This window comes from Mus musculus, chromosome 2, assembly GCF_000001635.26.
Source record: "Mus musculus strain C57BL/6J chromosome 2, GRCm38.p6 C57BL/6J".
NCBI lineage: Eukaryota > Metazoa > Chordata > Mammalia > Rodentia > Muridae > Mus > Mus musculus.
In genome coordinates, this window is record NC_000068.7 from 76,827,399 (window position 1) to 76,839,556 (window position 12,158).

The 12,158-nt window shown below is 40.9% G+C and overlaps 1 protein-coding gene across 4 annotated transcripts in view; it reads right to left on the bottom strand.

The window, feature by feature from the left end:
* Window positions 1–12,158, bottom strand: part of Ttn (titin) — a 278,578-nt gene that overhangs the window by 123,419 nt on the left and 143,001 nt on the right. The window contains exons 156-188 of one of the 4 annotated variants that reach the window (XM_017317139.1): window positions 12,007–12,084; window positions 11,414–11,497; window positions 11,171–11,245; window positions 9,335–9,415; window positions 9,141–9,224; window positions 8,937–9,020; window positions 5,632–5,715; window positions 5,452–5,535; window positions 5,258–5,341; window positions 5,065–5,148; window positions 4,870–4,953; window positions 4,703–4,786; window positions 4,390–4,476; window positions 3,962–4,045; window positions 3,769–3,849; window positions 3,578–3,658; window positions 3,386–3,466; window positions 3,194–3,274; window positions 3,011–3,082; window positions 2,818–2,898; window positions 2,627–2,707; window positions 2,446–2,526; window positions 2,256–2,339; window positions 1,849–1,932; window positions 1,669–1,752; window positions 1,475–1,558; window positions 1,282–1,365; window positions 1,088–1,171; window positions 921–1,004; window positions 703–789; window positions 487–570; window positions 294–368; window positions 85–162 (exon numbers count right to left, since the gene is read on the bottom strand). The exons of 1 other annotated variant lie outside the window; for it this stretch is intronic. In XM_017317139.1, the coding sequence (XP_017172628.1) occupies window positions 85–162; window positions 294–368; window positions 487–570; window positions 703–789; window positions 921–1,004; window positions 1,088–1,171; window positions 1,282–1,365; window positions 1,475–1,558; window positions 1,669–1,752; window positions 1,849–1,932; window positions 2,256–2,339; window positions 2,446–2,526; window positions 2,627–2,707; window positions 2,818–2,898; window positions 3,011–3,082; window positions 3,194–3,274; window positions 3,386–3,466; window positions 3,578–3,658; window positions 3,769–3,849; window positions 3,962–4,045; window positions 4,390–4,476; window positions 4,703–4,786; window positions 4,870–4,953; window positions 5,065–5,148; window positions 5,258–5,341; window positions 5,452–5,535; window positions 5,632–5,715; window positions 8,937–9,020; window positions 9,141–9,224; window positions 9,335–9,415; window positions 11,171–11,245; window positions 11,414–11,497; window positions 12,007–12,084 (2,712 nt within the window). The remainder of the gene's footprint in view (window positions 1–84; window positions 163–293; window positions 369–486; window positions 571–702; window positions 790–920; window positions 1,005–1,087; window positions 1,172–1,281; window positions 1,366–1,474; window positions 1,559–1,668; window positions 1,753–1,848; window positions 1,933–2,255; window positions 2,340–2,445; window positions 2,527–2,626; window positions 2,708–2,817; window positions 2,899–3,010; window positions 3,083–3,193; window positions 3,275–3,385; window positions 3,467–3,577; window positions 3,659–3,768; window positions 3,850–3,961; window positions 4,046–4,389; window positions 4,477–4,702; window positions 4,787–4,869; window positions 4,954–5,064; window positions 5,149–5,257; window positions 5,342–5,451; window positions 5,536–5,631; window positions 5,716–8,936; window positions 9,021–9,140; window positions 9,225–9,334; window positions 9,416–11,170; window positions 11,246–11,413; window positions 11,498–12,006; window positions 12,085–12,158) is intronic. 2 more of the 4 variants (NM_011652.3, XM_011239438.1) reach the window with 2 other exon arrangements.

Here is a 12,158-nt window from a genome sequence, read left to right on the forward strand (position 1 = left end):
GAAGACTGACAAAGAGTTTGACATTGAAAACACTGGGGACCAAGACCGAGTATCCTTCTGAAGAGTCTGACTGCTGACATATACCTTTGGCTGGCGGGACTTCTGGCTTTTTGGGAACAGCCACTTTCTTTTCTGTGACAACTTCTTTCGGAACTTCTGGCACTTTAAAGATATTAGTATTTTAACATTGTGAACAAGCGGCACTGGTCATCGGTCACATACACACAACAAAACACTGCTTAAGAACTCGAGACCATCCTCGCCTCTATCTAGTAATCCACCCCCACAAGTACCTTTAGCAGGTGGGGCTTCTGGCTTTTTGGGAGGCACTTTCTTTTCAGGGGGAGCTTCCTTAGGCACTTCAGGCACTTTAAAAGATATTAGTAGGTTTTAACTTGTAGTTTCAATGATGTGGAAATCGTTAAGAACAGTTTTGGCATATGACATTTCATTGGTCTGCAAGAAGCTAAGCAGCAGCGAAAATACCTTTCGCTGGTGGGGGTTCAGGTTTCTTGACAACAGCAGGAGGCGCTTTCTTCTCAGGGACAGGCTTCTTAGGTGGCTCTGTCACTAAAGGTAGGAGAGTTTATGTTTTAGAAGCAGCAAAGACAAGCAGAAGAAAGAGGGCAACCAGCCCAGCCCAGCCCTGAGGACTGGAAGAGTAAAGACAGGTCTAGACACTCCAGGAGGCTTGCCAAGTACCTTTTGGAGGGGGAGCTGGCACTGGTTCTTCCACAGCCTCCTCTGGAGGCTCTTCTGGGACAATCTCCTCTTCAGGTTCCTCATACACTTTAAAGACAGTAGCCCCCGTTAGTCCTAGGCTTGACTGACATGTACAACACATTCCGAAAAAAAGACTTTAACAATACAAAGGCATTTCATCTTTTCAAAGATAACAGTTTGAATGCTTTCATCATTACCTTCAGGGGGAGGACTCTCTGGTTTGGGAGGAATGGCCTCAGGGATCTTCTTTTGGGGAACAGCTGCCTTTGGCACCTCGGGTACTTTAAAGATATTAGTAGTTTCATGGTTAGACAGAGTAAACACAAACGGACACTAGCAAGCTCAGTGACATAGGGGTGGCTACCTTCAGCAGCTGGGGCTTCAGGCTTTTTAGGAGCTGCTACTGGCAGTTTCTTCTCAGGGACAACTTTCTTGGGTGCCTCTGGCACTTGAAAGAGAGAGTGAAATTATCCTTAGGACCAGTGATGGCCCCTGGGACAGATTTTTTCAAGAGAGGAAGACTTAGATGCTATGATGCCTAAGGTCAAGAGCAAATACCTTTCACGGGTGGGGCTTCTGGCTTTTTCTTAGGTGCCACTGGCACTTTCTTCTCAGGGGCAGCTTCCTTGGGTGCCTCTGGCACTTGAAAGAGATTAGTGAGCACATTTAAGACACATGGCAGCACCAGGACAAAGTGTTTTCTAGAGTAGAAGAGCTTTGTCTTAAGAAGCCTCAGGCCAGTGACAGGTACCTTTGGCAGGTGGGGCTTCTGGCTTTTTGGGAGGCACCACGGAGACTTTCTTTTCAGGAACAACTTCTTTGGGAGCCTCTGGCACTTCAAAGAGATCAGTGAAAGTCCACTTAGGCTTAGAAGAGTAGTAGGCCACAATATTTTCAAGAGTACAAGAGTGAGATCTCATGAACCCTGAAGTCTGTGAGAAATACCTTTGGCAGGTGGGGCCTCTGGCTCTTGAGGGGGTGCCAGGGTCTCTTCGTCTTCAGAGAAGACCTCTTCAGGTGCCTCAGGCACTTAAAAGAGATTAGTAAAACTACATTAGGGTGTCTGACTAGTAGGATGAAGAACAAGAGTGAGATACTGTGAAACCTCAGGCCAGGGACAAGTACCTGTGACAGGTGGGGCTGCTGGCTTTTTAGGAGGCACCAGGGACACTTTCTTTTCAGGGATGACCTCTTTAGGTTCCTCAGGCACTTCAAAGAGATCAGTGGTATTATACTTAGGTCTTATGGGGACCACAAAGCATACTGTTTTCCACCAGCTGCAGAATTACTGTTTCTGAAAATGTGGGTCACTGTCAAGTATCTGTGACAGGTAAGGCTGCTGGCTTCCTAGGAGGTACAACTATTTTCTTTTCAGGGACAATTTCTGGTAGTTACAAAGACTAGTAAGTAGTCTGTTTGGTTTTTTTGTTTGGTTTTTCTTTTCATTTTGGGCAATGAGGTAAGTGGACTATAAATGTTTTCAGAAACAGAAGTTGTGCATTCTGAAGAGCAAGAAGACAACTTAAAAATACCTGTAATAGGTGGGGCTTCAACTTTTTTGGGCGGGACCCTGGGGACTTTCTTTTCTGGGACAACTGCTTGATCAGCTTCAGGCACTTGAAAGACAGTAGCAGTTATGGATTGAAGTTAGGAACAGGCCATGGACTAAGGCCTCTCAAAGGCAAACACAGTACTTCTGAAGAAGGTCTGTGTGACATGTACCTGGGACAGTTGTGGCTTCTGGCCTTTTAGGAGGGGCCTCTGGTCTTGTCTTTTCAGGGATAGTTTCTTGGACTTTGGGCACTTAAAAGATATTAGTAGTTTTATATTTAGTTAACAGCAATGCACACATTCAAGAATGGGAGAGAAATTTCTTCTGAAGATTAGTTCAGCTGACATGTACCTGGGACAGCTGTGGCTTCTGGCTTTTTAGGAGGGGCCGCTGGTCTTGTCTTTTCAGGGATAGTTTCTTGGACTTCAGGTACTTAAAAGATATTAGTACTTTATTACTTAGGTTAGTGGAAACAATGGTCTACATTGTCTTTTAGGCATAGAAGAGAGATTTCTTCTGAAGAAGGTCTGTGTGACAAGTACCTGAGACAGTTGTGGCTTCTGGCTTCTTAGGAGGTCCTACTGGTCTTGTCTTTTCAGGGACAGTCTCTTGGACTTCAGGCACTTAAAAGATATTAGTAGTTTTACACTTTGGTTAATAACGAGCAATGGTCTATGTTTGTTTTCAAGAATGGAAGAGATATTTCTTCTGAAGTTTCACTTAGCTGACATGTACCTGGGACAGGTGTGGCTTCTGGCTTTTTAGGAGGTCTTGTCTTTTCTGGGATAGTTTCTTGGACTTCAGGCACTTAAAGATATTAGTAGTTTTACACTTAAGTTAATAAAGAACAATGGTCTGTGTTTATTTTCAAGAACGGAAGAGACATTTCTTCTGAAGATTAGTTCAGCTGACATGTACCTGGGACAGTTGTGGCTTCTGGCTTCTTAGGAGGTCCCACTGGTCTTGTCTTTTCAGGGACAGTCTCTTGGACTTCAGGCACTTAAAAGATATTAGTAGTTTTACACTTAGGTTAATAAAGAACAATGGTCTATGTTTGTATTCAGGCATAGTAGAGAGATTTCTTCTTCTGAAGATCTGTGTGACATGTACCTGGGAGAGTTGTGGCTTCTGGCTTTTTAGGAGGAGCCATCGGTCTTGTCTTTTCTGGGACAGTCTCTTGGACTTGAGGCACTTAAAAGATATTAGTAGTTTTATATTTAGTTAATTAACAACAATACACACATTTGCTTTCAAGAATAGGAGAGAGATTTCTTCTGAAGGGTTAGTTCAGCTGACATGTACCTGGGACAGTCCTGGCTTCTGGCCTTTTAGGAGGGGCCTCTGGTCTTGTCTTTTCAGGGATAGTTTTCTGGACTTTGGGCACTTAAAAGATATTAGTAGTTTTATATTTAGTTAATTAACAGCAATACACACATTTGCTTTCAAGAATAGGGGAGAGATTTCTTCTGAAGATTAGTTCAGCTGACATGTACCTGGGACAGTTGTGGCTTCTGGCTTTTTAGGAGGTCCCACTGGTCTTGTCTTTTCAGGGACAGTCTCTTGGACTTGAGGCACTTAAAAGATATTAGTAGTTTTATCATTTAGGTTAGTGGAGACAAAATGGTGTACGTTGACTTTCAAGAATGGGAGAAGATCTCTCTGAAGGCTAGTTCAGCTGACAAGTACCTGGGACAGGGGCGGCTTCCGCCTTTTTGGGCAGTGCCTCAGGGGTTTTCTCTTCAACAACAGCTGCCTGAGGAGCTTCAGGTACTTGAAAGACATTAGTAATTTCAGAAATTATGAATTATGAAGACATACTTTGTGAGAATATGAGGCATACAAGGTATATTTTTCCCCCTTAGGGTAGGACGAGAAAGTAAAAGACCTTTGCAGGTGGAACCTGAGGGTTTTGGGGCACAGACATCTTCTTTTCAGGCACAGCTTTGTTAGAAACGTCAGGAACTTTGAAGATATTAGTGGCTTTAGTTAGAACTACAAAGGGCACTCTAGTGATATATTTATTAACACACTTAATGAAACTGGTAGACAGACACTTGAACACAATTCCTCTTAGCCCCTGATGCAGGGGGCCAACACCACGTAAGGACACATACCTTTGGGAGGTGGAATTTCTGGCTTCGTGGGAGGTGCTGCTGGAACTTTCTTTTCAGGAGTGACTTCCTTGGGTGGTACTTCAGGCACTTCAAAGATAATTTGTAATTTGTATTTAGAAAAGGTGAAATCAATAGATATCTATACCATATGATCACCGAAGACATTTTGAATAGTCATTGACATTTTTAATTTATATTATCTTTATGCACTAATACATTTACATAATATATATACACATCTACATATAAACATATATGAAACATTTTGGATAAAATGGATAATTATTTTCCTCTTAGGGTAGTTTGACCATACCTTCAAGGGGAGGACTTTCCGGTTTGGGGGGAATGGCCTCAGGGATCTTCTTTTGGGGAACAGCTGTCTTTGGCACCTCGGGTACTTTAAAGATATTAGTAGTTTCATGGTTAGACAGAGTAAACACAAACGGACACTAGCAAGCTCAGTGACATAGGGGTGGCTACCTTCAGCAGCTGGGGCTTCAGGCTTTTTAGGAGCTGCTACTGGCAGTTTCTTCTCAGGGACAACTTTCTTGGGTGCCTCTGGCACTTGAAAGAGAGAGTGAAATTATCCTTAGGACCAGTGATGGCCCCTGGGACAGATTTTTTTCAAGAGAGGAAGACTTAGATGCTATGATGCCTAAGGTCAAGAGCAAATACCTTTCACGGGTGGGGCTTCTGGCTTTTTCTTAGGTGCCACTGGCACTTTCTTCTCAGGGGCAGCTTCCTTGGGTGCCTCTGGCACTTGAAAGAGATTAGTGAGCACATTTAAGACACATGGCAGCACCAGGACAAAGTGTTTTCTAGAGTAGAAGAGCTTTGTCTTAAGAAGCCTCAGGCCAGTGACAGGTACCTTTGGCAGGTGGGGCTTCTGGCTTTTTGGGAGGCACCACGGAGACTTTCTTTTCAGGAACAACTTCTTTGGGAGCCTCTGGCACTTCAAAGAGATCAGTGAAAGTCCACTTAGGCTTAGAAGAGTAGTAGGCCACAATATTTTCAAGAGTACAAGAGTGAGATCTCATGAACCCTGAAGTCTGTGAGAAATACCTTTGGCAGGTGGGGCCTCTGGCTCTTGAGGGGGTGCCAGGGTCTCTTCGTCTTCAGAGAAGACCTCTTCAGGTGCCTCAGGCACTTAAAAGAGATTAGTAAAACTACATTAGGGTGTCTGACTAGTAGGATGAAGAACAAGAGTGAGATACTGTGAAACCTCAGGCCAGGGACAAGTACCTGTGACAGGTGGGGCTGCTGGCTTTTTAGGAGGCACCAGGGACACTTTCTTTTCAGGGATGACCTCTTTGGGCTCCTCGGGCACTTCAAAGAGATTAGTGAGAGTCTGTGTAAGATTTATGAAGACCAGCAGAATGAAATCTTTTCAAGACCAGACTTAGGCCCTATGAAGCCTCAGGCCATTGAAGAATACCTGTGACTGGCCGGACTGCTGGCTTTTTAGGTGGTTCCTCAAGCGATTTCCTTTCAGAGACAACCTCTTTAGGAGCCCCAGGCACTTCAAAGAGATTAGTACGTTTTACAGGTCGAAAGTACAAATATCAGTAGACACATAAGAACAGTATTTAAGCAGAAGGAACTTTCATTTTTATCCCTTGAGCCCTTTCAGTGTTAACCAGTATTGGCAATGGTTGGCACCTTGGGCTTTGCACTGGTGACTTTCTTTTGGTGGGGCACTTCCTTAGAAGATTTAAGTTCTTTGAGGACATTAGTACATTTGCACTGAGTCAAAGCAGCCTACACATACAGAAGCTACATCTACACATCACAGACACCTCAAGCCTTCCTGTATTCCCCATTGCCCTCCCATGGAGAGAGTGTCAAGCATGTACCTTTCACAGGTACAACTTCCGGCACTTGGGGAGGGAGCACTTTCTTTTTGGCCACAACTTCTCTGGGAGCCTCGGGCACTTTAAAGATATTAATATTTTGACACTTAGGAGCTGAACTTAATTATGACAAACAGAAAATACGTGTAGACAGCAGAAGACATTTCCTGCCCTTTCACACTTCCAGAAAGATATACCTTCTTCATCTGAAGGAAGCTCAGGCTTTTTGCGAGAAATCCGAAGTGTTTTCTTCTCCACCGTGGCTTCTTGGTAAGTGTCCAGCACTTCAAGAAATTGTTGTTTTTACATTTAGTGTTGTGAAAGTCGCCAGGAAGAAGAAAGTACTTTCAAAAACTACTATCACTAGCTCCTGAGCCTTGCAAGAGCTTGTACCTGTAACTGCGGGAGCGCCTCTGGGTTTTGAAGGGGCTCTCTTTGCAACATCAACTTCAGTGGGGGCTTCAGGTTCTTAAAAGATATTAGTATTTCACATTTCAGAGTTAAAAATGATTAATGGACACAGTGGCTATAGTTAAATAGCTTGTAACTTTCTAGAAATTGCTTCTCTTTCCTTCCCTTATCCACCAATAAACTAATGTGCAGAAATGTGTGTGATTCTCAATAAGAGGGGCCTGCATTTCTTCTACGTAGTCACTGTAAATAAAAGCTAGCTTTCTGCCTCCTGCATTCACCCATGGGTGGAAGAGCTACCTGCACTGAACCCATACACACATTCTTTCTTTGTTATTAGTTCCCAACCAACACAGGTTGAGACTATTTATATACTGCTTACTTTCTATTAGGCCATAAGTGATCTGAGGATGCTTGAAAGTCAGTGCTAACATTACTTTGGTGATATGCAAATTTGATCTGGTTTTATGCAAGGAACTTGAGAATCCATAGATTTTTGTCATCTGGGTGGGGCAGGGACATCCTGGAATTTCCCATAGAGACTGAAACAGGACTCTACTTATTGGGTGAATGCTCATAATAGGATTTTTGTTTTGGCAGCATTGTCACAAATACTTTCTAGATAGAATATACTGGAACTTCAGCTGACTTAAAGATATTAGTATATTTACATATAGGAGTTAGGAAGAATATTAGTAAAAATAGTTTTAAGTGTTGAAGGTGTGTAATTTCTTCTTTCACATGTGTTCAGTGGTGGCATGTACCTTGGGTGGGCAGCATTTCTGGCTCTACAGAAATTTCTTCAAAGGTGTTCATTTCAGGAGGCATCTCTCTCGGAGCTTCTGGTGCTTTGAAGATATTAGTATCAGAGTCAGAGGTTAAAAGGGTCAGTTGAGACATTAATCCCACAAAGTGAATCAGAGCCGTTTCTGTTGCTACTGGGGTCCTTCAAGGATATAAGGGGGTGTGGGCTCCCGAGGAGAGGAACCAAGTCTCGTTCCTTCTGCTTTTAACTTCCTCACACCTACCCTAAAGGGGCTGTGAGAGGATGAGCAAAAGATTCCAGATAGAGAAAAAAATAGTCAAATTATTTGGATATTTTCTAAATTATAACACTTAGAGGTTGTGACCCTGAAAGCCTTTGAAACTTTCTGAGTTTTATCTAAAAGTAATTGAAGTTAAAAGGAAAAAGTGTGATGCTTGAAAAAAAATATAGGCCATGGGACTTGAATGACTTGTTCTCTGCTCTAGGATGATATCACAGTAAATCAATTTCACATCAAGTCCTAAGCTGTCACGAAAGCTATTTCTGACAGTTAAGTCAAACTTGAAGTCAGTTGTATGGTCATGCTTGTCTGGGCCATGACTTTAGGAGGAAAGCCATCCTGACAACTAACAGTATGCATGGTAATAGAAACGGGGCTTTTAACTCTAGGGAAGGTTGAAGCATTGTCATGAGGCACCTGACAGAACCTTTGTCACCTGATGTCACCTATTACTGCTTTAGAGGCACATGAGTTAAGCCAGCTCTCAATCTAATTGTAGAGTTACACCTGTCATAAAGCTCTCCTGTTGTTTCTAGCTAGTCTGGCTTTTATTTCATAAGTTGTAGCCATTTTTCTTCATTAAAGAACATATCTGAGTCATATTTGAACAACATCAAACATTTCATGTTTTCTCTGCAGTTCTTATAGATAAACTGTAAGTTCTTTCATGTGTGAGTTTTCTTCCTTTTAAATGGTTCACTGTAGATATTCAGTTGGTTGAGTGTAATTCTTGGGGATCCATTTCTTTGTCAACCACTGGGTTTTAAAGAGATTAGTGTGCTCACACATGTTAGCTAAAACTACAAATGAGATAAGAAACCGGATGTTCTCCTCCGTTGTACCTGTCGGGAGTTGAGTTTTTCTTCTTTTGGATGCAGGAGGTCGCTTCTCCGGAAGCACATCTTCAATGATTTCAAGGTCTTTAAAGATATTAGTATTAAAAAAAAATAATTGAGAAGAGGCAAAAACAATGATGTGAAGCACAAAGAAAGCTAGGCAAGCAGACTTTAAGTTAGAATGCTTGTTTTCTTCTAATAGTCTGTCCTTGCACACAGTCTTGATGGCTCTTGACTTGTTTGGGGCAAGTCCTAGATAGCTCCTTTGTCTTAGGCATTTCTGAGAGATGCTTTAAAGATATTAGTATTTTAGATTTTGGGACAATACACACAAAACAGGGAACATTTAACAAACACAAGATAAAAGGTTTTCTTGTTTAGAATTTCATGACAAGAGTTTATACCTTCAGGTGAAGGAGGCTCAGGAATTTCAGGGACAGCCTTATATGACTTCAGCTCTGGAAACGCTTCCCGGGTTGTTTCAGACTCTTTAAAGATATTAGTAGGTTTACACTTAGATATTGTAAAAGAAAAACCAGTGAATTATATAACATGTAGTTTGGGGATCTTAAAGCCAAAGATAATCATTGAAGCAGTTTGAAATATACCTTTGAGTGCCAGGGTTTCCCTCGTTTTACGAATGGTCACATAAGTTTTCTCTTCTGTAACAACTGTTTGGGGTGGTGCAGGCACTTAAAAGACACGGGTGCAATTATATTATGAAAGGTAATGAAGAATATTACGTTTCTAAAGAGAGCTCCCAAGTAAATTTCATTCAGATCGAGTCAGGGGTGCTAGATACCTTTTGCCACTTTGAGTCTTGCCTTCTGCGGAAGAGTGACATGCTCTTCTTCTATGACTGTCTCTTCAGATGCTTCATACACTTTAAAGATATTAGTGCATGTGTAACTACAAGTGTTTCAAGATAGATGGAGGACGGTACTAAGACATATATGACACATTGTACATGTTCATCACCCAGGTTCACAGTGGTGCATACATACAAATTAGTGACAAGCATGAACTGAGCATCAACGAGTTTCATTCCCAGTTTTAGGATAAAGGATGCTCAGAATTTCTTCACGATTATGGTAACAAAATTGAGGAATTTACCAGACAGGAACCATATAATTTTTTTTTCCATTTTACCTTAGGGAAGCTATTGTCATATGGGTGTCATTTTTAGTTCATGTGTGCATTAGGAATAGGGATGATATTGTGTTGAATATGGGAAATCCACTTTCTGTATTTGACCTATCACAATTGAGTGGTCCTCTGTATTTCTAGGCAAATACTTATGTATACTTTAAAAATCAAATTTGATTTATGGCTTCATAGTATGATAAACATGTGGAAATAATTTAGAAATTAGAAGCTAAAAAGAACAGAGAGGAGACTACAGCTCTGTGGTCAAACACTTGAAGGGAAATTAAAGTGAGGAGATAAATGGGAGAAAAGCATATGAGAAGGATAAACGATTCTTCCAGCATTTACAAAGGAGCCTCGTCTGGTAACAATAACCAGTTTTAAGGATAGAACAGGCAGGAGGAGGTGATCATATACAGTAATCTTAAAGTACTATAAGATCAATTTTAATCAGGAGCTTTCTAGGTCGAAAAATAAAGTGGAAAATTATATTGGGTATTACCATGTTTACCATTTAGGATAGCAAGACTACTCAGAATATTTCACTACTTATTTTACTATTTAAATTACATAGATAGATAGATAGATAGATAGATAGATAGATAGATTTTTTGTTTGTTTGTTTTTGTTGTTGTTTTTTCAAGACAGGGTTTCTCGGTGTAGTCCTGGCTGTCCTGGAACTCACTCTGTAGACCAGGCTAGCCTCAAACTCAGAAATCTGCCTGCTTCTGCCTCCCAAGAGCTGGGATTAAAGGCAGGTACCACCACTGCCTGGCTATAATTTTTGAAACAAGAAAAAAAAATCATTGCTTCTTCTCCTGGAGCCCTAGTTGTTTTTTAAATTTTATATAAATCTATGATCATTTGAGCAGTACTGTCTAAACCTTAATTATTATGGTGAAGAGTAAAAACCATAACATTGGGTCATCTTGATTTTAAAAACTCTACAATATTAGTATAGAGTTAAGGTAAGTTACTTCATGGTCTGGAAAATGTAAATTGCTTCTTTTTTTAAAAAAATATTTATTTATTTATTTATTATATATAAAGACACTGTAGATGTCTTCAGACACACCAGAAGAGGGCATCAGATCTCATTATAGATGGTTGTGAGCCATCATGTGGTTGCTGGGATTTGAACTCAGTACCTTTGGAAGAGTAGTCAGTGCTCTTAACTGCTGAGCTATCTCTCCAGCCCTGTAAATTGCTTGTGAAGAGATGTTTGTGTATAGAATAGATAACTTAGTAGGACATATGACTTTTCTAAAATCTGGTAATGTTATAGGCATAGGATAACTTACTTTTTACATTGATAAAGAAGAGTAACTTCTCTAAGGCTGATGGATATTCAGATGATTTTAGCCAACATTTTAGCATGCATGGCTTTTTATAAAGATATTAGTATATTTGCATTTTAATTCTATGTTGACAGACACAGTAGATTCAGAACACAGACAAAACGAGGGGGAATCATTAGCTTCTTTGAACTCACTGTATATCTCTGTGTCTTCAGGAAGAACAACGGGTAATTTTTCTTCTTGAATAATTTTCTTAGGCACCTCAGGAACTTTAAAGATATTAGTATGACTAATTACTATTAATAACATACAAAGGATATTAAGAATATAACACTCTTAAAAAAGAGTCACAAAGATTTGATGGGGCACTCGTTCACAATACACAATAAACGCAGCCAGAGTCATTTCACATTGGGGTTATTAGCATCAGTTTGTACCTTTAGGTGGTGGAACTTCAGGCTTTTTAGGAACAGCTTCACGGACTTTTTCTTCTGGAGTGATTTTCTTTGGTACTTCGGGTGCTTTAAAGATATTTATTTGTCTTATTTTCAAGAATGTCATAATTAGGTATAAAATAGCAAGAGTAAAGCGGGGGGGGGGTAGGGGGAGCTCTATTAAATAAAATGTCCAAAACGTTAAGCCAGTGCACTCTATGTCTCTCAACTGCCTTGTTGATGATTCTTATTAGAGACAACTTGTTCTTGGGGGTCAGTAGCACTTTCTGCTGTTATTTAGAGCTTATTTCTAGGGCTATAAGGCAGAGATTCCAATGTCAACTCCATAGGGAAGAAAAGCTCAGAGACCAATGTTCATGACTATCTAATAAGATGGCCAAAATGAGAAAGACCTGTAGACTTAATGATGTTTTCCACCAGAGCAAAAATGGCAAGATTGTAGGATAGAATATAAATGGCAATTTCTGCCATTTGCAGCTGCCTCCTGGTCCTGAGGAAAGAGTGCTCTTTCTCTCCTTTGTGGAAAGTGATGCACGGGGATTTGCTGCTGCTGGAGAAGCAGCAGAGGCAGGTACCTTTAGGTGCCGGCACCTTCGGTTCTTCAGGAGCACGGATTTTTTCTTCAACCACCGTTTTCTTGGTCACCTCAGGTACTTTAAAGACAGCAGGGATAACTTTCCTTACTTTGAAACACTCAGAAAGATCTTAGCAGGCAAAATGTAAGAGA